General features: G+C 39.1%; 1 protein-coding gene across 2 annotated transcripts; it reads left to right on the plus strand.

Moving 5' to 3' along the window:
* The first annotated feature begins 9923 nt into the window (after window positions 1–9923).
* On the plus strand, window positions 9924–27401 carry SHCBP1 (SHC binding and spindle associated 1). Of its 2 annotated transcripts, XM_064459479.1 has the most exons (13): window positions 9924–10114; window positions 12050–12220; window positions 12809–12924; window positions 13912–14120; window positions 15169–15261; window positions 17865–18098; window positions 18197–18365; window positions 19635–19755; window positions 22781–22912; window positions 23811–23929; window positions 24677–24763; window positions 25094–25235; window positions 25607–27401. In XM_064459479.1, the coding sequence occupies exons 1-13, from the start codon at window positions 9970–9972 to the stop codon at window positions 25927–25929; spliced, it is 2061 nt and encodes a 686-aa protein (XP_064315549.1). In that variant the 5' UTR covers window positions 9924–9969; the 3' UTR covers window positions 25930–27401. The 2 variants fall into 2 exon arrangements, with proteins under 2 accessions (XP_064315549.1, XP_064315550.1); XM_064459480.1 differs by lacking the exon at window positions 17865–18098.
* The last annotated feature ends 504 nt before the right edge of the window (window positions 27402–27905 follow it).

The raw sequence follows: 27905 nt of genomic DNA on the forward strand, positions 1-27905 counted from the left end.
CTGGTTCAACAAAAAGCAAGCGCAAGCACATCTGGGATCTCTTCCACAATACATCAAGCAGATAAAATCTTTTTTTCCTTCTAGATGCCTGCAGAGCACAGCTGAAGTGTACCTTCATCTCCTTTTAAAGGATGAAAAGGTATTAGGATGTTAGACGTATCTTTCAAAACTCAGTTTACAAAAGAGCACACTGGTTTACGGGAAGTAGAGCTGTGCCTCATCAGCTGTCTGCCCGAAGATGAGCTCATTATAACCACTTCATTAGTGACAGATGCTTGTCTATTTCTTCTTAAAAACATCTAACACTGGAAACTTCCCACATCCTCCCAGGCAATTTCCAAGAGGGTGTCAGTATCCTTCTTCCTAATGCCTAACATAAAAAGCTCAGTCCGTTCACTTCTTCACAGCTGGTTTAAATCTTTATTTTGGTGCTGTGGATTATAATGTAAGAGAATTATTTAAAAAGAAGCAATCCTGCTATGGAAAATGTTTGGGTATCTCAAAGTACTATGCAAAACATTGACAGCATTTCCCATTTACTCTGTGCCATTATTTTGTGTTATGAACTGCTCTTTGCTGCTGGCCTCTAGGTGCTACCAGGAAGAACCCAGACACAAGACACCTCCAGCTCTGTCCTGTCACTTGTTTCCTTGTGGACGAACTTTGCCACGAACTCAGAGGTCCAATTTTACTGTCAGGCCTCCTACAGCTTAGAGTGGTAGCCAGCAGAGATACTGTCACTCATGTTGATGTTTCAATTTTCTGCTGTACTTCCAGAATTCATAACTAAAAGACTATAGAAGTGTCCCAGTCATCACCCAGCTTGTGAAAGTCATGGTACTGAATGGTGGTATGCAATGCTGATGTGTTCCCTGCACTTTTCCACTGTGTAAACTGCATGAAGGCCCAGTACTTTTAGCACAGAGATAATAAAGACCATAAAATGTTTGTTTCTTAACTAGAGGGGAGGCCTTATACTGACCTAGAAGGCTGGACAGGTACAGAGGAACTCAGCTTGCTTATGTCAATATTGTCTCAGTAATATCAGAAGGGATCCGGTAGCTTACAACAGCTGAATATTGGGTCCCTTATTCACGGATAATAATATTGATTTGGGTACAAAAATAGGACTGAATGGGAGAAAACCCACTTACTCTTGCTTTGCTTTTCACCTTCTGAAAGATTAGAAGACATACTTTTGCAGGTAAACGTGGAGCTCTGGGTGTGGACTCTTGTGCTGATTTTGCTGCAGGCTCTGTCACTTCACAGAAATATTTAGGATGTGCCTCTTTGAAAGCTGTAAGAATTAGTTAATTAGTGGCTGCACTTCACGCTATTAACAGCCTCTAGGCTGTGAGTTCCCACAGACAGAGAGCTGTACAAACAAGTACTCTGAGCTGTACATTTGATACGAAGCATGTGTCACATTGTCTGAAAGGATCTTGGTTTACGGCGTAACAGGCGTTTGAACTGAATTGACTGCTTTAGTGCTGCCCTTCCATCAAACCTGCTGTGCTGCCATTATTAATGCTACTTTTGTACTAGTAAGCTGTTGTGATGTGTCTCAGGTGCTGCAGCACAGCTGGCATGTGCTATCTGGTACACTGGGACACCGGTTAGCAGCTGGAGAATTAGGTTGGTGTGACCCTGGGCATCCTCCGTATCTGTCTTCTCAGTGGAGAAATACCAAATGCAGTATTTTCTGCTGGAATATGCAAAAGTAGCCGATGTTGAAGGCTAGCGATTATCATTTATGTAAGTGAAAAGAGGTAGGAGAACAAGTTCTTCTTAGTGATCAGTCTCTTTATCTAATTGGAAGTGCAGTAATAACAGAAAAAGAAATATAAAGCCAAACAATCTGAATGATAACTCTACCTATTAGAATAGTAATGTGACATGCTGTAGCTCAGGTGCTGGCTGTAAATTCTTCCATAATAAGTTTTTCATCACAGTTACCTGCCTTCTCTCAGAAAAGAATACCAGCTCCTTATAGATCAGCATGCACTATTATGTGTGTGAAAAAGCTATTAATTTTAATATTAAAAAACAATTTAATGCTTGAATTAACAATCTCAGTTTCAGTCTCTTTTGGTACAAAGTCTTTCCAGCCTTTAATTCACTTTGGTCATACACTGAAAGAATCTCTTCTCTTTCCCCATTCATTTTCTAAAAATGTGGTGAGCAAGCCTCAAATATTCAGTGTCCTCTCCTCTGTATGTGTAAGGACATGCTAACTTGCCTATTGTCTTCTGTCCTGTTCGTTGCCCACACATTCTTTTTGGTGACACACTGCTCTTTGAGGCTGGTTTGCTAAGTGGCTGTGTTTCCTTCAAAAAGCACTGCTCCATCTGAGTGTCTCAGTTTTCTTTCCATCAACATTACATTGTATTTGCCACCAGGACATTTAATCTGCCATTTTGGTGTCCATTCTCCTTGCGTATAATCCAAGGTAGTAATTTCACACATCCCCCCAGTTTTGATGAATGCAGAAGCTTAGAAGCTGTCCCCATCTTCTTTTTAGTTGCAAATTGTCACATAAAGTACACAGAACTTCAAGAGTAAACTTCCAATGCTCTATTTTAAAATATTTGGTTTTCTTGTAATGCTTCTCAGGGGTTACCTGAGCATAGCCTCTACTGGTTGAGACAGTGGAGCATACATGTTCAATGATTTGGGAAATCAGGTGCTCTGTGCAAATAAGATTTTCTAGGCTCCACAAGGGTGTGGTAAGGATTGATCCACCATGGTTTTGAGATGCTTGTGCATTTCCTGTAAGCATTGTTGCATAGTGACAGTGGGTGTACATGATAGGTAAAGCTGTGGACTGGATTGAGCCTGGGGAGATCCTGCTATCCAGCAGTGTCACCTGCAGAATGTTTGAGAACTTGCAAAATTACTGGCTTTGCCCATTTTTGAAATAGTTAAGACTATTTTTTCACATTGTGGATTTTTACTTATACGTCTGCTTGCAATTATGAATATTTTCTATGTGTTTTTCCTGTTTTGGAACGTTAGGAGGAAAGCTAGCAATGGGGAGATTTCATTAACAGTAGTCTTATTTTAAGGACAATCTTTAATTATCTTGTGAAGAAGCCTGACATAGCAATGGATTCTCACCAGCACACAGTGATCTGCTTTGCCACAAATAAAAAAAGGTATTGTGGGAAACTCTAGCCCGGGAACGGCTAGCAGAAAGCGGGCATTGAAGTAGAAGGACAGGCTCAGGGTCGGAGCGACCTTGGGCCCAGCTGTTGTTGACCGGTAAAGGAGTGTGAGAAACAAGTAACTGCTAATTGCAAGGCTGAACACAAGAGATAAGCATGGGAGGAGTTGGCATCTACCTCCCAGCCAAGGATGAGCTATGCTTTTGCAATATGTATGAGCTAATTTACGAACGGTATAAAAGATATTTGCTAATTGCCAATAAACGAGACTTGATGATCATCATCGGATGGTGCCTGTCTCCCGCTGGTTTTCCGTCAAGGTATATCTAAAAAAGCCATATTGAAAGAAAGAGCATATAAACAACATCAAGAACTTGGACTTTATTTACGTTTTTAAAAACTGGACAAGATATATTTTCCATTTCAGTGGAAATCTGTTCTACATTATAGACACTATTACAGAGCGATGATGTGTACAAAGGAAAGAAATCCAGTGTCTTCAAATACTTTCAATTTATCACTTCCACTTTTTAAATAAATAAGGCCCTGTTTCTGAAGGGTAAGATTTGCAGCTACTTAAAGGGCCACCAGAGGGGAAATTGATTTGGATAAAACTAAAGAGTTCATTCAAGAGAAAAAGAATATGTTATAATACTTAATCATTATATCATTTATTAATTTGGGGATAATTTAAATATAGTATATACAGGTTGAAATGCATCTTTTCATGGTGATATTTGAATTAAAACATTTCACTAAAAAAACCAAATAGGTTTTGATATTGTGGAAAAAAATATCTTTTTTGATACAAGATGTTCTGTTAATTAATTTGATCCAGTTTATGAAGCTCCATATTATATTCTATTTACTTAAAAACTAAACAAAACAACCCCAGCCCAACTATGGTAACCACACAAAACAATAACTCTCATCCTGGTCATTTGTTACTAACGTTTTAGGGGGCCTAGAAACATGCACACCTATGAATGCAAACATACATGCCATTCTACCTATAAAAAATAAAATTAATACAAATTTTATCTAGATTAATAGACTGCAGTTGTTAGGGATCACTGTGTCACAGATTCTATTGTTTTATAAACCACAGACCTTAGAATGTACTCCAGTATCTGCTGTATAGAACAGAAAAGTTGTATTTTGTCTGAAACACTTTTTCCTGAAAGGCCTTCAACATATTTTTCAAAATTCCAAAATATTTTAAGAATTCCATTAGCAAAAGAGTTTACTTTATAATTTGAGTGTGTATGTAGTTATATGTTGCACCATTATTATATACATACATTTATGTAGTATGTAGTACAATTATGTGATTATGCACAAATTGCTAAGCAGATTGCAGAGCACAGAAAATCAAGTCAATAATAGAAAAGCAACTAGAAAAGTCCAGGGTGCCTGTGCATACTTTATTCCAGCTTATAATGCCCAAAATGAACAGGCTGCCTATCAGTTCTGACTATCAGTCAAAGCAGCATGCTTCAGATAGTTCCAACCTTTCAAACTACCATCTGCTAAGACATAATCATAAGCCCACTGACAAGCGTTTGTCAGAAATCATTGATCTCTTTTCTGACACTCTTTAGTAGCTAATTTTTAAGACCCGAGAGCCATCATTACTAACCATAAGTTGTCGAGATAACTACACAGCTGTCCTTTGGAAAAAAGAACTTAAAGTACTTGAACTATCCCAAAATTATAGGAGAATTGCTTTTAAACAGCCATGTTCAAAACTTTAATTGAAATGAAAGGAAGTATTGATCAAAACAACATATCCCATCACCAGCAGCTGCATTCTTTTCCATCATTAGTAAATTTAATTTTGTTTTGTTTACAGTGAATGAAGAGGTGCAATGATCATGCGAAATCACTAGTGTAAGCAATTTTCATTATTTTCAAGCATGCCTTCTTCCTGCAATAATTATGCCTAATGATTTGTTGTGTTCTGCATCTGCAGTAATCATGATTTCATCCTTATCTTTAATCACTGCATCTTTGCTATTCTTTCAAAGATGTGGTCAGCAGCTCTAGAGTGGCAGAAAGTTAAGGGGCTAGTGATGGCAATGATGCCTATTCTTACTAACGCCAATGAAAATTTTGACAGTAACAGGACAAAAATACAGCATTCACTCTCTTATATAATATTCAATGCCTGATAAATAAATCTCACAGTGTTAGTCATAAAGCTGAAGCCTGTTTACAATTTCCTTTTTTGCCCAAAGTCTCTATTCCCATCAACATTCAATTTCAATTTTAACATCTGTTGGAAAATCTGCCTGCCTATTGTTTTTCTGCAGAGAAGGAAAACATTTTGTTATGGGCTGTGTTCATCTTGTATCTCTCTCTGCAGTCAGCTGAGGAACACCTTGTGTAAGGCTTGGTCTGTTCTTCTGGGGCTCTTCAGAACTTTGAAACATCTAAAAAAGGACTGCTGCTTGGCTTTTTTCAGACCTTACTCAAGGGAGCTGAGTATTTGGAGAAGGAGTCTACCCAGTACTAAAGGAGCATGTTCAATAGCACTTCGGCTGTAGATGAGTCTCAGTCAAGTAATCTCCATAGACTTGAATTTTCCATTATTATGTAGATTCCTTCTGTAAGTCAATATCTAGATAGAATGTTTCCTGAGATGAAAGCATGGCTGAGAGGCACATATGTCTTGATATATGTGAAATAATGAGAAAAAAAAAAAGAGAAAAAAAAAACCAAAAGAAAAAAAAGAAAAACCCACCTAAATTAGATCAGTCCTCATCTGGACCCAGTTCTACTCCTACTGAAGCGCCTTGCCTGTTCTTCTGTGGAGTTTGAAAACATGAGGAGGGGTGAGTGAACACAGAACTGTAGTATCCTCTTCAATGAGCAAAAAGGCTAAAATCTGTTTCACCAACTCCTTGATAAGAGGAACAAAGATTCAGTTTGCAATGTCAGTCAGCTGAAACCTGCATTTCTGGAAATTAAGGAATTAGTGATACCAGGCATGTTCGTGGTTCAGAAAAACTCAGTGCTCAGCAGGCAGAGCACTAAGAATCTTGGAAGCTGTTAAGGTGAATTGCAAGAAAAGAAGGGTCTATAAACAGGCAAATCCAAATAAGCAATGATGTTATTGGGATTTTAAAATATAAGGTGGCTGTCAGACCAATTCTAAGGCTACCCAGTACCCTCCTGAATTCAATACTGAGAGGATTCTGAAAAGTACTCAAATCACACTAGAGAAAACACTTAAGAAAGCATTCTCTGTTAATGAAGAAAGAAGCAGTGATACAAGCAGGTGATTTCCAGCTCTTATTTTTCCAACTTCTGGAAGTCAGATATCTTGATCTCAGTGATATGGCCATCTCTGATAAATGTAGACATTTGGATGAGAACTCATATGTGAAACTCCAAAATAGTTCATAAAAAATAACTGGATTTGACTTTTTGAGGGAATGAAACTATATAGGTTTTCAAAAGTTTAATTGCTTTTCTGGTTAGGTTCAATTTATTTAGGTTTACAATGTTTTAAGTTTATACAGCTATAAAAAGAAGTCTAAAGACTGACAAAATACTTGTCAGAGAACATCAGTTATAGCAAATAACCCAACTAATTAACAGCAATCTATAGTTATTGTGTTATTGAGTGACACTGTTCATCCCCAGACATAAAAGTGGTTTGCAAATTAATTATGAAACATATGCAGTAAAAAATATTATCTGCATTTTATAGTGGGCAAATGGAGGCCTAGAGAGACTAAAGCGATTGCCATGGCAACAAAGAAAATTTGTGTCAAGGCGAGGAAAAGTACACAGAATTTTTTTTCCTGTCTTATGTAGCAGTCTCTTTTCAGATTTTTTTTCAACTTTTGTGCATATTTGTTGTTTCTTTCCCATCACTATCACATTTCTGCTGGCTTGTCTCAACTGCTTATTCCACACACTTGATAGACATTTTCCAATTTGCAAGCCTTATATTAACTTTTTTTTTCATTATGTGTAATAAAATAATTTTATCTTTTGATTCTATTTGTATTTTAATGAGATGTGGCAAAGAAGGTATTATTCTAAGACATCTTAAAGTAGAAATATCCTGTGCTGTCAACTGAGATATATATATGTCCACAAAAGAGACCGAATATCAAGGGGTTTATCTTCCAGCAGTGGATTAGAATTAAGATGTTTTTTCCTTGGATAGGAACACTGGGTAAAACACTCTGCTATTTTTCATCAGGTTTTTAACTTCTGAATCAAATTTTCAGTTGGCACGAACAGATATTGCTCCAGTGAAATCAGTGGCACAGAATAAATTTCTGGTCCACAGTAACCAAATAAGTTTGTTTCCTATATGTATTTCTGTAGATGGGTGGTTTTTTCTTCATAAGCCCATACATAAAAGCAAGGGCTATCCTGACCCTGCAAACCACACGCTCTTATCTTCAATAAATGGCAGCCATCATACTTGCACTGTGTTGAGCTGAAGCAACAGCTTGGCATAATTTTACATAGCAATAATTTTCCATGGCATGTGAGTCCTGCTCCACAAGGGGTTGTAGGCTGGCTCGCTTATGTCAGCTTCAGCAGCCCTTCTGGCTTGCCATTATTGAATCCTTTATCTAGCTCCTGTGTTCAGGGAAAAAGCTTGTTCATGTGCTCCTGTAGTCACAAAATCATTTTCTGATTTTTTTCTGAGATTCACTCTGGCTTCTCCTGTATCTTCCAGGCTATCTTTGGCATTCTGCTTTTCCTCCCTTTTATTTGGCCTTTCTTGTTTTTTTCCTCCTGTTGTGTTTTCTGTTTCTATCCTTTCATGCTGATAGTCTCTTTTCATTCTAGATGTTGAAAAAAGTACAAGACAAGGAACATCCCAACAGGGTAACTTAGACCTAAGTGCCAAAAGATGACCTCCTTCACCATGGTGGAATATCCCTTTCCTGGTACTTTTCTTTCCAAATATTCTCTTCCTTCTGATTCACATTGTGAAAGGTCTTACTGCTGTTCTCCATTACCTTTCCTCTCTGTTAGACTATTTCTTACTCTTTTATTTTTTTTTAAATCTATCTGACCATTATTGTACTCATCCTGACTCAGTATACAGCCTGAAGACAATTTTGCTAGTATGTGTTGCCAAGATTGGATTAAAAAAATTTACTTATTCAGTGAAGTTTCCTTCATATGAGAGACATTCTTATGCGGGAATATAACAAATGTGTGTTACGGGGAGATTTAGATGTTTTAGTGTAATTTTGTAACTAATTATGGTACATGAAAACTGCATGGGTATGGTTAAACACGCACGCCTGGTATAATGGTTAAATTCTGATAGCATACTGCAGAAGTCTTAGGGACTAAGATACTCTCTTTTCTTCTGGGAAAAGGGTTCATTTCAGTGGACCTATGGCAACTCAGACTCGTGTAATGTCGGAATGAATAGTGCTGTTGGTTTACTCTGAATGTGTAAAGTGCTGTAGGCATTGCACTGCTGCTGCAAAAGCAATTAATATTTATAAATTATGCATGAAGAATCTGGTAACCTGGTAGCTGTTTAATCATGTTAGAAATCTCAGGCAGCCCCCTCGTGGCCATTCATGTTTTGAAGCAATTGTTTCAAAACCCATTTAAAAATAGCCATTGTTTGGAGGAGAAATTAATGCTTCCTGATTTAAAGTGTCTACTGGGTACTGTTACACCTGCTAAAGGTGTTGATAACACCAACAACCTGTGGTGCTAATACAGGTCAAAACCAGTTTTTGTGTGAATGACTGAATTGCCAGGAGCCGCTCTCTAAATCCTGGGCTACAGTGGCCAGGCTTCAGCATTGGCAGAGGTGTATTACATGAACAGAATCTGTACTATCCCAAATCTGCGTGGTTGTCTTGTGTCACAGGACACTGATCAGCTGTTTCTTTTGAACTACATTGCACAGGGGGCTGCATATTCTTCCTGGAGCATCTTGATTTTTTTTTCTGTCTTTAGTTCCTGTCTGTCCCCAGATCCTGTAATGGCCTGCAGTCACCTTGTCTTTGCTAAATATCTACTCAGTTAAATATTAATGTTTTCCAACTGCTTAGCTCAACCTTCCTTACATCGTTTTGACTTTAACCCTTATTGGTATTTGTGGTAACAGAGCTCAAAATACAAACATTGGCTTGAAGAAAAGAGCTGGGTCGTGCAACAGATTGTGAAGAGATGAGAGTTGCTAAATCGGAGATGGATGGGACACTCAAAGCCAAAAGCACTGAGAAAGTCAGAGGGGAAAAACCTGTGTTTTAAATTTTGGTCAGGTGCCTTTTGTGTAGCAACCGGTCAGAGCTAAAAGCAAACATGTCTTCCTGACTTATGTGAAGAAGTCCTTCAGTGAATGACGGTTTTTTTTCTTACATTTCCGCGGCCACGCTTGACTGGTCCTTCTCTCATCGCGCTGCGGAAACACCTCTCCCGTAGGGACAGAACCACCTCTGGAAGCAAGCCTCCCTTTTGAAAAGGCGCAGCCCATCCTCGCCAGCACTTCCGTGCCTTGCCTAGTAAGAACGGACCCACTTTATCGGTTTGGGTTTGATGGACAGGTAGAAGTTTTTAAGCACTTTTCCGTTTCCGGCCTTTCCGGCTGCCACCCTGCTCCATAGGAGCCAGCGGGGAGGAGCTGGCGGGCCCCGAACCCGCTTCACCCGTCGCGCTAACGGCCCGGCGCTGCCCGCCCTAGCACTGGCCAATCAGGGCGGTGGGTGGCGGTGACGTTGCGGAGGGTTAGCTGCCGGGGGAGTTTGAAATCTCCGCGGGCGGCGCGGCGCGGACCGGTGAGGTCGGGAGCTCACCAGCCAGCATGGCCGAGCTGCTGCCGGGAAGCGCCGAGGGGGCGGCGGCGGCGGCGGCACCACCACCATCACCATCGCAGGGGGACGGTCGGGCTCCGCTGCCGGCTACCGGCAGCGCTGGCCTACAGCAGCGCGCCGAGGAGGTGAAGCCAGGTAGGGCTTCTTATCCAGCTGCTTGGCCGCTCCTACGGGGATAGTGTTTTCCTGCGTCCCGCCCGCCGCGGTGCGGAGGTGGGGGTGCCTAGGGCCGGCCCCGGGCAGCGGCTCTGCCCGTACGGCTGCTGCTGCCTGGGGTCGGGGCCAGGCTGGAAATGGTGCCCTGCGAGGGAATATTGGGATGTCTTTGGAAAGAAACGCAGTAAAGGAAAATCTTTTTTCTTCCTTTTTTAAAGTGAGCTTACGGTGTGTGTCTCAGGTACATACCACAGGCGTTTAAATCGCTGTCCAGGGACACGTATGCGTTCGAAACAGAAAAAAACGTTTCCTAAAGGTGACTCTTCTGCCTTAATAGCACCATGTTGGAATATTTGTGTTTTAGTATCTTTGAGTATCATTGCTCAGTGCCAGGTCGTTATTGATGTGTGGCTATAGGTTTGCAGTTTGTAAACAAAGAGCAAGCTACATTAAATAGCTTGGTCTGGAACCTGTGCTGTGCTCGGGAATTCATAGCGTGGCTTGTACAGGGTATTGCTGTCAGTTGCTGGATTTGATTATGGGTGTGTGGGAAAAAATTGCTATGTATGGTGTACATGTACCATAGCTACAGTTTTACAAGAAACTTATCAAGTATGATTTATGAAATACCTGAAGATAAAAATCACCTTTTCATTTCCTTTCTTTACACGTTATTACAGTGGTTCTGCTACAAAGAAAAGTTCTATTGTCTAAGCACTTGTAATGGGCTCACACGCTGGTTTTTGTTTGGTTGACTGAGTTTGGCCCCAGATATGTAAGAACTTTTACAAATTTGAGGTCAAAACTGCTAGTTTTCATAACACATCCTGAAATGTAAGGGACGTGTTAGAAACAATGTGGGTTTTTTCTTTTTTTAGGTATATAGTAAAGGTCAGACTGTAGTCTTGTGAAAACGCAGGGGCCTATGGATTGCTAAAGAATCAAGTTATGGACAATGAGGGTGTCTTGAGCTGATAATTATTGAAAAGAGGAAAAAAATCCCTGAATCATCATCACCCTTGGTTTACTGCAGTCATCTCTCTAGTATTTTCTGAATTTATGGATGCCCAGTCCTGAGAGACACTATAAGATCATCAGTGACCGAGTTCACCAAGTTTGTGATGAGAACACAAATGGAGATACTTTTTTGGAGACTTCTAAAGGGATGTTGTTATTGTACTGTGCCCTTCAAAGCAAAGATTCAGCCAACATCCATTTAAGCGGGCTGAAAATTACAGTGTTCTGCCCCTTCTGTCTAAACATGTTGTTTGGAATTTCCATGGAGACTTCAAATGTGGAGACATTGTTATTTGTTAGTTTTTTTAAATACAAAAAGAATGCTTCTACAGAAGAACTGGAAAAGACTTAAGAGAAGGAAGGGGCAACTCTGAAAACATATCTTCAGCTGAAATTAGTATCTGCAACTTTATTATGCATCTTATATTTTGCTCTTTGTTCACAGTAACCAACCCTGTGTGTTATTTTGGATCAGTTGTGTGTGGGATCAGCTGTTTTTATACATGTTTGAAAATAATTTGGATTATTGCTTAATATCACATCTGGGTGATGCAGGCAGTGTACTAACAAGGCATAATATGTACATGAATGGTAATGTATTACCTAAATGATTTTAGAACTTGCATGTAGAACAAAGTAAACTAGCATATAAATGCAGCTCTGGGCAATTGGCAACAAATAAGGAGATCCTCTTTTGGGACAGGGTAAATATTCTGAAGACAAGAGCAAGTAACCAAGTAAGATAGTCTCTTCACCAAGGGTAATTTAAGATGCGTTGTAGAAAGCAGGTTCATGATACATCTTGGGCTGACCAGGAATTCTTTGGGAATAGAGGAGTGAGTGGTGATTGCATTGAACTGACTGTGGGGTTTGCTTTGTTCCCACTCCTCTCCCCAGATCTGCTCCAGGAAGATGGTGATTCCTGTAGTAATTATGGCAGTCGCGACAAACCAGGGCCTGCTTTAGGAAGGACTGTGCCAAATGGAAGTGTTCTTTTTCCAGATATTTTTCACACTGATCATCTTTTGTTTTACGAGCGATTTAAAGCTTACCAGGATTACATTTTGGGTAAGTAATTCCTTAGTAGAAAAAGAACATGTAGTTAGGTTTCTTGTAATGACTGTTTAAATTACCCTGTTTAAATAGAGTCTATTCCATATTAAACTCTGAGATGCTCTTTATAACAGGGACTAGAAAAGATGTAGTGTGCCGTCATCACCTATGCTGTAACCTCAGCTATAGCTGGTGGACCAGGAGGCAGTGGTTTTAATATAAGTAAATAAAATCTGAAGGAAAAGGTGCTAATACCAGATTCTGTGCCTTGTTTTAACTGATCTTACTAGAACTTTTTTGTGAGTACTAAGACTGTTTAAGACAAGGCACAGGTTAGGTGTTTAATACCACTGGCACTGAAACCTTCACTACCAGGAAGGTTGAGTGCTGGATCTCTTCTTCCAGAGAAGCACAAAATAAGTGACTCTCCAGCCCTCTTAGTATTGAGACAGACAGCAAAAATGCTGATGGTTATTATAAGCAAAATGAAGTCCAACTTTAGATGTGGTACAGGAACATTTCAACTGTGTTGACTTTAATTTTCCAATGATCTGTAGGACTTTTCTTTCTTTCCTTGCATAAATGTACTGTCTTCAATTTTAGCTGACTGCAAAGCTTCCGAGGTGAAAGAATTCACAGCTGAGTACCTGGAGAGGGTCCTTGAACCATCTGGATGGCAGGCAGTCTGGCGCACTAATGTGTTTGAAGTCCTTGTTGAGGTAAATGGAATGCAGTTGCTCAGGCATTTGTCTCCAGTTAACATCATTTATCTCTAACAAACAGATCATTTATCTATGAAGTTCATGAGCTGGTAGAAAATAGTAATGTTTTTGTATCTAATTGCCGGTGATGGCTACAGCAATAGGAATTTTTTCAAAGGGCTCCTTGCTTGAAGTTGGAAGGGGGAACACCAAGTTAATGCCAGTGAGCTGTGAGGTAGAACTCTGTGAGCACAGAGGGAATAAATACTTGATCCAGAGCTGGCTGTTGTAATGCAGTCTTTTCAAATATCAGGCTCTGATCATTCGTAATTTTTTTAATCATCAAAATTCCTCCTTTTAACCCACCTTAGTACTGACAATAGCTCTTCTGCATTGCATACGCCTGTCGTAGACCCAGTGAGGATTGCTGGTTTGAGATACTCATTTTCTAGGTCTCTTGATGCCCAAGTCATACATCTTTGTGCAAACCTGGGGTTTGCACTTCCATTACATACACTTGCACTTCCATTACATGTTTGAAGAGGGAAAAACTTTGTACCCCCTCAACTTTTCAGCCCAATTAGTGACAAAAGGCTTCACTGACCCAGACTAACTCTTTGGATTGTTTGTGTCTTGTGGGCACTTACAAAAATGAGCCCCAAAGGAGTCCCTAAGAACTGTAAGGTATTGATTTGTTTGAGTCTGAGGATACTGTTTTGAAAAACAAAACAACCCCAAAATAGGGGAGCAGCTGACTGGCCTTGTACTGAGGGATTTGAACAAAGTTTTGAGTGTGGAAAAGGCTTTAGATGCATGGTTCCAAGAAGGTTTTGGGATTATCACTTCAGCTAAGTACATTGCCTTTGCTATCCTATGCAATGTGCCTTGGTTTGTGTGGGTCAACTGGTGCTTGCAGTATGGCCTGCTGACTTATGCACATCATGTTAGCCTTCCTCAGCTGTATCTAAGGCTCTGAGAAATCTGAAGATCTATTTGTTCCAACAGGTTGTTGATGTGGAATACTCAGCTCTGAAAGCAGTTGTGCAACTCAGTGAGCCTTTCCTGTGTGAGTCACAGGACAGCACCTTTACCTTGGAGTGCATGCAGGAACTCTTGGCGCTGAAGGAGCGTCAGATACCACTGCAGGAGCTGTGGGTCGTGTATGATCAGTCAGGAGAGTTTGACCAGACAGCACTAGCTGTAGAGCATGTCAGGTACGAAAATGCTCGAGGTTTAATTTTTGTCTTGTGTCCTGAGTTCTTGTGGTCATGCTAGTACCTCTGCAAGCCAAGCTTTCCAAAGTAAATCTGATGACTGGTGCTATGAGGAGGCTGCTCACAAAGAAAATCTGTGGTGTCCTCTGCAGCTACAGGTAATCACACAATCACAAGGTAAATTTAGCTGCAGCTTATTGTCAGTCTGCTTTCTGTGTCAAAAGGGGTGGGGGGGAAAAATGTTGCTTTCCCTCTCTTCCACCCCAGATTTCCTTGGGCTCTATCACCTTGCTGGCTCTATTCCAGTGTTCCTTTTTTGTCTGTAACATTTTGGTGGATTTTTTTCTCCCAATCTTTTTTCTGCATTTTGCAGAAAAAAATATTTATTCTTCTGGTGTCTGCTCACATCATAGTTTTCCTATTTTCTTTTGCTTTCTTTATTATCTCTTTCTCTCTTTTCGTATCTCCCTTGCTTTCATGTTCTGCATGCTGTTTGAAAGCTGTCTACAAAAAGGCAATACAACTGGATGAAAAAGCTAAAATAGGAGGAATGACCTTCCTGTCTAGAAAATAGGCTATTTCAAAAGTGGGGGGTGGAGGAGGAAAAGGGGAGAAGAGACATGTTCTGTGGAGAATTACTCAGTAGTAGAGGTCTAAGCTTGAATGATAGAGGTGACAAACTCATTGTCAAAAAGAAAGCTTAGCTGAAGGATGCCTGGCCAAAACCAAACAAGCAAAGAAGCCTCAGGATTTTAAGAGTGTAAGTGAAATCTGGCTTTTAGTTGTACACTCTCTTTTGGTGAAAGTGGGACTCAGGCTATTATGAATTTTGAACCTGGATACACAAAGCTCTATGCAGGTAAACAACAGACAAAGATAAATTCTGTGTATTCTAAATAGCTTACAGGACAGTAGCATGGAACTGGAGAGACGTGATGCTTTGAGATGAATTCTTAAATTAGTTACATTTGTGTTTCCAGTGCTGTTGTCTCTGCTCAGGTAAATATGGCCTCCTTTCTGTGATTAAATGTTTACTTTGCTTTAAAAGGTTCTTCTACCAGTGCATCTGGAGGACCTGGGATGAGGATGATGATGATGATTTTGATTACTTTGTGCGATGTGTTGAGCCTCGACTGAGACTGTAAGTGCAACACCTTTGATATTATTGCGGTAGAACCATAGGGAAGGGTGTTGTGGGAATAGTGGCACACCACTAGATTTTAAAAATAACCCTGTTCACTAGTAAATTGTAGCAAGTTTGTTCTAACAACATTCACTGTCTGGTCAAAATTTTGTATGGAAAAGAGGGTGCAGCTGAGGTTGCCACTTGATTTCTGAACCCTTAGTTTTTCCCTGTAATCCTTGACCTTCCATCAGATGGCGTACCAAACCCAGCTATGGCTTCTGTCAAATTGCAGGTGTAGGAATTTTAATCCTCATTAAAGCTAGCGTGGGATGCTCTGATATCTCTGGGCATTGAATAAGAACCAGAATGGAACTGAATGAAAACAGAATCTTGTAAATTGGTCATGCTGAAGGATGAATGTGTGTATTTCTTTCCATAGTGGCATTAGTCGGCATTGGCTTTCTGAAGGTGGGTTTTTAACGCTGTCTGCCACATGGAACTGAAGCAGTGCACAAGGACACAATCTGGTTATATTTTTGACGGTGCTAGATAACCAAAGCACACTATAAAACATACATGGAACGAATAACTGAAAAGTGAATTTTACTGTAGGTTTTCCCCTGACATATGGTGCATTATCTTTTTCGTTAATCTTTAATGAATTTTTCAATTTATTTTCTTTACTTATTATTACTTAGCAACATGAGTATCTGGAATTTTGTGTGTCATTCAGATCCATGCTTGATACTGCTATGGTGCTGGGGAACTACATCAGTGAATATTTATAACCATCCCAGAAATGCTATTTTGAATACGGCATTACATGTGCTAGAATAAGCATATATGTATTTTACAAAGAAACTTAGTATAATTACCCATGCTATAAGGATGGCTGCAGGCCTTGCTTTGAAATAGGACACGATGTGACATTTGAGGGCTCTGATATGCCTGTATTTTTCTGAGATCATACAAATTAGGGGGAAGTGTTATATATGGAAATTGTACGTGCTTCTGAAGTGTTTACACTCTTATGCTCCAGCAAATGGCTATTCTGTTGTTGAGTTTGTAGAGCCTTATGGAGACTTTGCATGGAATGAAACCAGAATGCAATGATGTGCCATGGATAATGTTTTTATTATTTTTTTAACACTGTGTGTGGCCTTACAGCCATTTTAGCGAGAATCCAAAATGCTTAAACAATGTCTTCAAGCAGAAAAATAAATATTATCCTTTCTTATTCTCCCACACCATGCTTGGTACAAAGCCTGTCCTCCAAGCTACATGGATGTTGGTGCTATTCTGTGTTGTGGTCTAAGCACTGATGTGTCAGCTCAGAAATAATGTTAATCCTCAATTCATGGAAACATATGATGCTTTAAACTTTTCAGGTCTCTGGTGTGCACTGTTTTAATGAGAGCAGACAGTATCTTTACACTGCACATTAGGTTGTACTACTCTTCTGAGGGAAGTAAAGCTCTAAGAACTGTTTAACTAAAGCTTGAAAAAAACAAGATAGGTTTATGTGCTTTCACACTGATCGGCTCTAAAATGTAGAGTATGCATTTCAGGGCCAAATTATATACAACATTTGGTTTCCTTCAAATATTTTGTATTTCAATATTGCTATAAATTCTTCTGCTGTTAATCATGCTGTATTGACTTACTGTTTTGCCTCTGATAACATTGCCAAAATTCTGTGAGGCTCTTTGTGTTTCTGTACACCCTGATTATTGGAACTGTATAGATATTGATTGCTCTGACTACCAATTTTCTTGCTCTTTGCAGCGTACTTTAAGTGCACCCTTTAAAGAACCTCTGAAAATTGAGGGAACATCTTTGCCCTTATTTCATGTTGCTTCTTCAATAGAGCTATTTATATTGTGTCCAGTTGGTTCCCTACAAAAATGGTGTGAGATAACTAAGTCTCATTTTATTTGTATCATTAATTGCTGCCCAGCTTTTTTGTAGTGACCACAATTGGTCCTACATGATTGGCCCTGGAGTTCTTGGCACTGTCTAGCTGGCAGATGTCCTCATCTGTGTGATGAGGACAATCAACTTTGGGCTGTCATTTTCTGGCCTGCAGTTTCATTTGTAGAGGATAGTCTTGTGATGGTGCCAAATTTACTATGCAGTGCCTTCACATCTTCATCTGGTGCTGGTAATGCCTTTCTCGTTCATTCTGCATTTCTGTCCATGTAGTTGTTTAGATTGTTGCTAATAGAGACTTCACATTATAGGATTTTTCATCTATTGTGGACATGATTTTCTTAGTTTTTCTAATAATTGCTTAAAAAGAGACTAATTTTTATACCTAATTACCTTCTAAATTACTATTTTTTAATAGCTGTGCTTATGCCTTTGTTTTAGAGCAAGTTTCTGATAATTATGTGTAATCTTTAAAGGTGGATGGGCAACTATTTAGAAAGTAATATGTTTGTGTCTGTTCAGGTTTTTGGCTTTGCTGCTTTGAAAAAACATTGAGCAGTATTGATAGAGACTGCAAAGAATCTTGACTAAAGTACTGATGCAGAATTCCTCAGGTTCTCTCTGGGTTTGTATTTGATCTTTCAAAATTGTAAATGTGAAATATACTGACCCCTTGCTCTGAATCGCAGGCACTATGACATCCTTGAACACCGTGTTCCTTCTGGGCTTGTGGCTGATTACCAGACCTTGTTGTCTGAATGTGAAGAGCTTTACAGGAAGTTTTTAAATGTGAGGAACAACATATCAAGCAGTGATTCAGACTCAGAAGTAGAAAACGTCTCCATGGTGGAAGGACTAAAATTGTATGAGGAAATAGAGCACTTAAAACAAAAGCTAAAACTAATTGAGAATCCTCTGCTGAGGTACTTGGTGGGTTTGTGCAAGGAGGAGGACCATATGGGAAACTGTACAAGGATGTTCTTTACTGAAGAAAGAACTGATGGCTTTGCTCTTGTTTTAGGTATGTGTTTGGTTACCAAAAATACAGTGGTCTCCAACCTAAAGGACTGAGACCAACCGGTACCAAGATCACTCATGTTGTATCCTCAACCATGATGGCAAGTCTGCTGCAGACATTGATAAGGGACAAACTTTGCTCTGAATCTTGCAGTGAAGAATTAGAAATACAGGTACAGTGACAGGAATTGTCTGCTAATGCTTTTTTCTCCTCAAGAAACAGTGTGGAAGAACAAGTTAATTTATCATGTGCAAGATACTAAATTTGCAGTGTGGTTTTTTTTGTCAGTTCAAAAAAAGCACTGTAATTTAAACAATAAGTGATAAGACTGGATGATACAAATTTCTTCTAATTCATTTGTGTCTGCTGAGTACTGTGTACAAGCAGTTTCCTTCCTGTGGGTAGGAAATAATGAGATAAACCTTCTGTAGTAATTCTACAATGAAACATGGTAAGGTGTAATATTTATATTGAGTTTTGAAACACCTGTGTCTTTGAAACACCTGTGTCTTTTGATACTACTGAAAATGATCTAGAGTTTGAAGACAGAAATGTCATTCCATTGCTTTAGTTCTATGTAGGGGAGATTTATTTTAGAGCAGTTCTGTTCAGTTTTAGTGAATTCAGACAGGATGTACCACTTCAGCAGTTAAGGAACAGTCTGGATTCTTTGGGCCCAAATGAAATTGCTTGCTGTATTCTGATCAAGCTCATGAATTACAGATGGCCAAAATGGGGCCACAGGGAAGGTCCTGGATTAACTTTTGGGCTGTAAATCAGATTTTCTGACTTGGTAATTGCAAAATGCTCTCACTATGCTTACCCTGGAATTTGCTGAGAAGCAATAAATGTGCATTTTTTCTGTACTATTTGTTATCCTTCAATACAGAATGCCCCAGTAATATTTATGAAGGATATCAGCCTGCCTTCTTTGGGCAAGAAAAAGGACCACGTGGACCCCATATTTGCCACTGTAATATCTGAACTCTATTTTGAGGTGACTTGCACCAGGACTGAAGGGTTAAGTCAGTGTTCAGACCAGCTCAAATCTAGTTGCTGAGTTGTTTGTGTCCTGTCATCTATTTCTTCAGTAATTCATGGCAAGTCACTTGAGGCACAATTCAAATGTTGGCCTGCAACCAGGGCCATATTGAGATTTGCTTTCCTGTGTGTATGCTCTTCAATCTGTGTCTTTGCCCCAGTTTTCTCATGGGGGAATGGACATGACACAAACATCAAAGGAATGTTTTAAGCCTGTTTTTGTCCAGAGAGTACTCTGAGTCCTGAATTCAATGTAAAAATTGTCTTATTGGTGCTATTTAAAAGGGTTTCTTTTAAGCAAAAGCAGCAACATTTAATTGAAAAGCAAGCTTTAAGGGCATAAATGCATCCATTTTTATAACATTCTTCAGAAGCTGATTATACTGTTTGTCTTTTACAGTTTCACAATGATCCACTTGCAGCTGTAAATGCCTGTTTTGAAGGAGACAGAGTCATCATCTGTCCTGGTCATTATGTTGTAGATGGTGTGTTCTGCATTGCTGATTCAATTGAACTAGAAGGTAGGTTTGCTAGCATAAAGGTCCTTAAAACAAAGTAAACTGAATGTCTTAAACTAGCTTTGCATAAGGATTTACTTTTTGCGGAGTTTGGAGGGAGTATTTGCTTTTTTCTCCAAAGCATTCCTTTTTCTGCTTGTAGAGCCATGTCTAATGCAAGATGGAGTAAGCTGTTTCATTAGCCGTAGTTACTTCTGAAAATAAACTCTAAATTTTGCTGATTAATAGCAAATTCATCACTTCCTCCTAACTATTTGTCTGGATAAAGCCTGATTATATAGATAATAGAGAGGATTCAACAGAAACTAGAGGGACTTGATTTTAAAAGTTTTTTTTTTAAATCTAGGAAGCACAAAAGTCATTCTAGAGAGGTTTCAGTTTTTAGAGCCAATAGCTTAAGAGTACTTGAGACATGTCCTTGTTCAGTCTTACTCTGCCTAAGAGGTGTACTCAGAGGCTCACTGCCAGTATACCACTGGTGAATACAGAAGGAAAGAACCAGAGCTCTTAGAACTTAGTTCATGGCATGTATTGCGTATCAGTGACGTGTGTGTGGGGCTACCAGTGTGAATCTGCATTGTGAAGTGCATGGGTAGAGGAGGGAGCTGTTAGTTCAGGATGTGTATTTATTCTGCAGAAACAGACACAGCATATATGATTCCATTTTACTTGCCAAATATTTGTTTGAAATAATTCTGCCTTGTCTAGGGTATGTTGCTATCTCTTCCTCACAATTCTTTATTTCTCAGTGTGATTCCTGTGCTTTAGGCATGCACCCTCTGTTGCAGTGTAATAGTCTGTGTATCACTGGGGCTTGTGCAGCTGTTCAAATATTTATTTAGCTGCATTTTTATCTTGCCAAAACTTCTTAATGGGAAGAAGTCTGGGAGTTTAATTTCCTGCTGTTCTGGACTTTGTCTTGCTGTCCTTGTTTTATGAGTGGCATTTTCTTTCTTGCCCTTCTCTTGTGTATGTTTGATTTATATAGATATGTATGCCAATAGACAATGCACCTGCAGAATAAAGAACCTCAGTAAAGTGCTCTATTTATCTGCAAAAATGACATTGTTCTAAAATTGTGCAGGATGTTATTTATTGCTTTTCTAGCTTTGAGGAAACAGTAATACAAATGGTGCAATAGCACACCTATTAAAGGATAAGCTGCTCTATTTTAAGGAGCAAGGCATATAAATATGTATCTTTAGTACTATCCACTCTCAGAATAATGAGTATATGTAGGGGTATTTAATCTTATATGGATTCCTGTTAAAGAAGTTTTTATAGCAATAGTAGCAGCCAAAAATGTTTGAAGTAGGAGCATCAAGAAGAATTTTGGTGGCACTACTCTGAGCAGCTGGCCGTTTTGGTGGCTTTCTTGGGATGAAGGGGAGACTCATCAAAGATATAATGTCACTTTGCTTAGTAGAGCTTTTATTTTTTTCCAGCCACTGTGCAAGTCAGTACTAAGGTAGAAAGTACGAGGATTAGTAAGTCAGGGATAATTAGAAACTTAAAAGAACTAAATAAGGTTAAAGCAGTAGGAGCTGCAGGAAATCATGATAAGGATAACTTTAACACTTGACAAAAATGTGTAGCAAAGGCACCGAAGAACTTTCCTTCTGCTTGTACACTACCTGTTTGAGCTGGATGGGAACCTCCAGCATTAGCCCATCTGATATCTGTGATCAGTGTTACTGGATGACGATTGCCTTTAGCTCCTGTGGAGTCACTTAGCTTACAGGCAGGATATACAGCCATGACCACACTGTGTATTGAACATGACTTGACACTTCCCTTCTTTATTCCTTGTCTTGGCACCAGCTTCCTTTTTACTACCAGAGCTGCTGCTTCAGAGGTGAAGTGTAAGGCAGGCTGAAAGCATGGTTATAAAAACTGCATGTAGTCTGTAGGACAATTATTCCTAAAACTCTTGCCTTGGATAACAACCTCTTTCTGTAGTGGTGTGAAGTTAAACTAGATCTGCCACTTGCTACCCCATGGTGTTCTCTTTTTATGCACTGGAAGTAAACTGTCCCATGCCACCTCATCCCCAGGGGTAGCAGTGGGAAAAGATTTCTAGTTAGTATAGTGTGTTGAAGTATCCATCACTTAACTTTGCATTAAATCTGCTGTCTTTAAAACTTTCTGCCAACACTTGTTCAAACTTTGTGGTTGTTTTTTTTTTAACCTTACTACTTGTGCATTACAGTATTTATTTATGTACTTGGTTAAAAGCTAGCATCTTGCCCAGGCACTTCTTATCTGAGTTTGTGTGTGCTTTCAGAAAAATGATAGGACTCATGCTGCTTTAATAGACATTGCATTATTGCTTTCCTTATGATTCTTGTCAGTGACAAGCAATAAAAGCTTTACATGCTCATAAATTTCCCTGTAAGTGGTTGAATGCTGACAACTGTGGATGGCTTAGTAAATCAATGTTGGCATATGCTTGTGAAAGTTTCTTTTTAATCTGAATTAATCTAGAAGCCTGTGTAACACAGGTACATTACATTTTGACCCAAGTTTAATTTAAATAGGGAAGTTGAGTGAAGCTTACTAACAACATGAAGTCCTTTGCACTGCTTCCTTGTACTGTTGTGGTGACTGGTTATCCCCTCATGCTCTTTGGAGCTTCTGCCTGCTTTAGTGAACCTTTGTACTTTGAAAGTGAACTGCAGGTGCCTGTGTGTCCTTGGTTACTGCATCTCCCTGCTCTGTTGTAACTTTCAGGAGTGAGAACTTTGGCCTTGGCAAATGCGAGCTCAGTTACCCTTTTGCTCAACTGCCTAAAACAACTTTGTGTTTTATTGTGTGTCATTCAAGTAAGGTAACTTTTGAGTTAGGTTTTGTGTGCCTGTACCTTGGTACAGAGGGTATGTAAGGTGTAGCCTGGGCACTGGGTGGAAAATCCTAGTCAAGATATTAGACCTCAAGTTTTAAACCTCTATTTAATTTAAATGTCTTACTACTGAGCACCTGTCTGTTACCAGTTATCCATCAAACTTGCATCTTTCACCTCTGCTTTAAGGCTATGGCCTGCCAGATGATATTGTGATAGAAAAACAAGGGAAAGGAGACAACTTTGTTGACTGTACAGGAGCCAATGTAAGGATCTCCAGTTTGAAGTTAGTGCAACATGACGCTGTGGAGGGAATTCTAAGTAAGTATAAAAGCATCTTAACCTTTTTGTGAATCTCTCTGTCTCTATTAATTGACTGTTAGAACTAAAGCTGGGACCCAGTGTTACAGTTTGAGTTCTAACAAAATGTTGTCGAGAGGAGCCCTACAGGTATAAATATCAAGGCTTCCCCTTTTCTTAACTTGTGTATAATGTGGACATCAAAATAACTTCTTCCCTCTGTACTTTCAAGTTATTTGTGGCTCTCTTGTTTTATTCTTATACTTGGATAAGATCATTTGGCTTGATTGTTTTTCTGCTGTTAAGGCAACCCGACTGCGACTGCTGCACAGCCTATGTCAGGCTACCTGGAAAAGGAAATAATTCCTCTTTCCACAAAAGCAATGGCAATATTCAGCTGTAGTTGAACCCAGCCAGCTCTGTGCTGAGAACTTTGCTGATAGCACATTCAAACTGAGGCTCAAATAATCCTAAATTGTATCCAATGAGTTTATTGGCCATGGCCTTCTGTCTATGCAGAAGGTGCAAATTAATGCTTTGGCTCAACAGATTTTTGTTTTAAACATGTTAAAATGCTTATTAGCACCTGTATACATGTATTCAATATCTTTTTAATTGAAAATTGTCTTAGGAATGGAAGGAAAAGAGTTGCTGTCACTTTCAAAAAAAAAAAAAGCCAAAAATCTTCTAAGACAAATATTTGGCTAGTGTTCCCTTACCGCAGTGTTCTTGCTAATGCTAGAAAAATAGCATGAGTTCAAACCATGCATAAGCAAATCGGTAAAATTAACCTGAAGTGGATAAATTAAAATACTAATTTTATCACACTGCAAAAATGCTACAAGTCCATCTATCTGTAGGAGGAGCTTGCCTTTGCATAACTGTTTCATTTAACAATATTTGTTTTCTGTGTGCGTAGACATCCATCATGGGAAAACCACCCTGGAGAACTGTGTGTTACAATGTGAAACTACAGGCATAACAATACGAACATCAGCCGAGCTATTAATGAAAAACTCGGATCTGTATGGTGCCAAGGTACAAACAAATTTTTAATTTTGCCTTGTTTCCTACATTAAAATAAAGGGTGCTGCTTGGAAATAATACAGTAACAGGGTGACTTCTGTTACTCTTGAGAGAACCGTTACAGATTCATTTTGGACAGCTACATTTTTTAAGAGATTGGTCCCAGGGGTCTTGTAGCCCCCAATAGTATCCAGTGAAGTGTCTCATGCTGATTTGTGTGTGATGATATGAAAATGATGTAGTAACAGGACATCTGTGAAATAATTGTTGCTACATTGCTGGACTGATTCCTGTCCTTGCAATAATTTTAAAGTGATTTTCTGTTTTCTCTGCCCATAAATAATTTTCTCATTAAACCTTGCATTTGTTTTGCAAATGAAATGCCCTTTTTGGCCATCTTGTCCATTGATTCTTACAGAAAGATGATAAACACAGAATTGAACTCTGCTTAGGACCATTCTAAGAATGATGGGGCTTTGAGTGTTGAGGTGGATGACTAAGAACAAGAAAGTAATGCAAGGCTGTGCAGTTAGTCTTTACCAGAGTTTTTATGGACTGGTGGCAATAATATTATCCATGGGGTCTCAACCTTGGGCATTGCTGCTTAAGTTGGTTAACAAAGCTGCAAGGCTGGAGTAGTAATGCAATTTTGCATTGTGCAGACTGGTAGAGGAACACAAAGATCTACAATGGAGCTGTCAAGTTAAATTGGAAATGTGCCTGGACTATCTGTGAAATGCCATCAATTTTTTCTTGTAGGGTGCTGGTGTGGAAATATATCCAGGTAGTACGTGCACCCTGTTAGACAATGGCATACACCACTGCAAAGAGGGAATACTTATAAAGGTCAGTTCAATGTTTTTCAAAAGCTTATAGCTGCTAGAATGAATGCAAATAACTTGCGTTTAGGTTGGTTTATAACCTTGCTGCCTTACGGTAGAATTCGTAATTCACTTATGGTGATGATGGTACTTGTTTGCCTTGGGTTGGTCTACCAAAGCAGTATACTTGTTTTATTTCCTATCTGCCAGAAAGAAAATGCCTTTTGCAATGTCACTTGTGTAGGCAAAAAATACAATACTAGCCAATACATAGAACTGATTCTACCTAAAACTGGAATATTTGACATTGCTTTAGTTGGACATAACATGTTGGATTTCCATTTCTTTGCTGTAGAACTTTTTAGATGAACATTATGACATCCCCAAGATAACCATGGTCAATAATATGATCCATAATAATGAAGGATATGGTGTGGTCCTGGTTAGACCAACAATGCCCTCTGATGTAAAGGATGCTTCAGCAGAGAGAACAAAAGGTATTTTCCTCTTCCTAAAAGAAACTTCTAAAACTAGTAAATCTAGTATACCCAGGTGCATTAGATTTGAGATGTGCTCCCAGTACAGAATTTTTTCTCTGCAGTAAATAAAATGTGCCAACTGTATTTCTCATGTCTTATTCAAGAAGAACTGTCAAGAAGTGCAATTTGTTATCACTTGGCAACTTGAAGTCATCTTGAGAAGAAACCTTTTCCTTAAGCATCTTATACTGTATTTGGAATACATGGCTGTCGCTAAGTAGTTATACAAAAAGTGAGTGGGATGAGGTGTTAAGCCTGAAGAAAATTTAATTCCAAAAGCTTTAAATTTTTGTGTGATTGATGACATTCTTATTGTTTTCCTGACTTAGGGAATACACAACCTATGCTGACAGGTGATGGGAGAGCCTGTGTAGAGGGCTTCAGGCAAGAACAACTACCTGAGTGTGTAACTGATGAGTTGGAGCTTTATGAGCAAGCTGAGACTTCTGAACAAACTGAAAGCAATTATGAAATTGCAGATGAACTTGGGGCTGCTACTGCAAAGAAGAGCCAGATGCACAAGAAAAGACTGAGTGAACTGGGAATTACAGAAGCTGATGACAACCTAATGTCACAGGAAATGTTTGTTTCTATTGTGGGCAATCAGTTCAAATGGAATGGGAAAGGAAGTTTTGGTACTTTTGTTTTCTAAATGTCCTGACTCCTAATGGCATTGCAATAAGAGATTTGCACAGCTACTATTTTCACTGCTGCTTTCCAAGGAGTTAACTTGTTCCATTAGCCTTCCATAATGTCACTAAAATGTGACAAATATTTATTAATAGTGTACATATATCGCATGTGGAAACTTTGCTTCCTTGCTGCAAGTACGGATAACATGGTAGAAAACAGAACACTAGTGTGGAGACTGTATATGTATTCTGCTAATCTATGTGCTGCTTCTTTGCCAGCTCTGTGGGTTTTTTTAGTGTATGTATTTAACTTCTCATTGTAAAAAAAAAAAAAAAAAAATCTTCAAAGAAAGAAAATATAGATAGGGTTCACGATGAAAGAGTGGACAACAAATGTGCAGGGATTAATGATACATCTTCCTCCATATTTTTTTAAGTGTCATTAGTCTGCAGCTGACTCCTATAAGCGATTGATATACTTTTTTTTTTACATTGACCTAGTGAAATGCTTATCCTTAGGAATGTAGTGTTTGGCTGCCATGATTCATACTTGAAGGATTTTCTAGAAAACTTCACATTTGGAAGGGTAGCATCATTCAGTCTTCTGTGATTTTCTGTGTCCAGCTGTCTACTTCCAACAGCTACCAGTGCCTATGCACCTTTTCCTTATGGAGGACAGCATCTAACTAAACTCCATGAGTCTGTTAGTGATATTTGTACTGTACCTTGCAGTGCATTATTCTAAAATTTTTAAAGCTGTATGCCAGTTGTAGCAGCTGAGGGTTTGGAAATTAATGGAAAAATTAAGATTGCAATGGAAAGTAATTTTTTATCAGCCCACAGCTGTGGAACATTCAGTAAAACAAAGGCACTTCAGTGGCTTGCTGTTGCACATTATTAAGTTTTACTTGAGGGAAAATTGGAAGGACTGCCTGACTGAGGACTCTTCAGTGTGTCTCAGATTTTTAATTACAAATCCAGATGCCTTATTCAAACTTCTGTACTGTCTTCAAGAGTTGTAGATCAGTTTTTGAACTGGTGTGTGAAATGTGTGTAGGAAAATACAAACTCCTAAGTGATTCAGGATGTCCTGTGAAACAGAATCAAATATGGTGTTAAGAAGGGAAAAGCATATTGCCAGTAAGTTGACTTTGGAATAATTTCGGAAAGTAGCTTAGCAGGTGTATGCCTTCACTAAAAATGAATGCATTGCCTAGAAGTGGATGTAAACAATCTGCTCCAGATTTCTCACTCTAGCCATTCTTTGAGATGAGAATTAAAATTCAATTTAGTACATGATTGGTTTTTGTGTGAGCAGCTGATAAAAAGGAAAAGAGAAAGGTGTAACTTACAGGCATTTTTTTTCTCCATTATGTGAACCACAGAATTCATTGCAGCTTTCCTAGCCCACTGCTTATGTTTTGTTTTGCTGAGGACATTTGACTTCAGGACTAACCTTTGTGTTTTGATGAACAGAAATGCCATTGCAGTATCTCAGCATGCACAAACCCATAAATGTTTGCCGCTTAGTGACTATAAAGAAATACTTGAGTCTTTCACTACAAGTGAAAGCCTAATGCTAAGCCTGGCAGTAGTTTAGTGTCTTAAGCTATTCATCAGGTCACGTGCCATGTTTCATGCTTTGATGTTATGGCTTTATTTCCTGAATGTAATCCTTATTAAACAACTGGGGCTAAAAACTAATTTTGTGGTTCTTTCCTCTCATCTTTTCAAAACCGTAATTCTGAGTGAGCTGCTTTCATGATGTGTAGGTAGCCTTTCTTCTCCTTGCGCTTCATTTTAAGGCTGGCTTATCTCTTGACAGCCTCTTATCTCCCTTTTTTAAAATTCAGCTGTACATTTATGAAGATACCAATAAAAATGTAACTCTTCTGCTTTCAGTACCAGCACAGTTTTGCCTGTTCCTGTGCCAGATGCCACCAGTGATTCTATTGTGCAGGTTGTAAGTAGGTCAATGAGCAAAATGTGAAAAGAC

This window comes from Phalacrocorax carbo, chromosome 8, assembly GCF_963921805.1.
Source record: "Phalacrocorax carbo chromosome 8, bPhaCar2.1, whole genome shotgun sequence".
Taxonomy (NCBI): domain Eukaryota; kingdom Metazoa; phylum Chordata; class Aves; order Suliformes; family Phalacrocoracidae; genus Phalacrocorax; species Phalacrocorax carbo.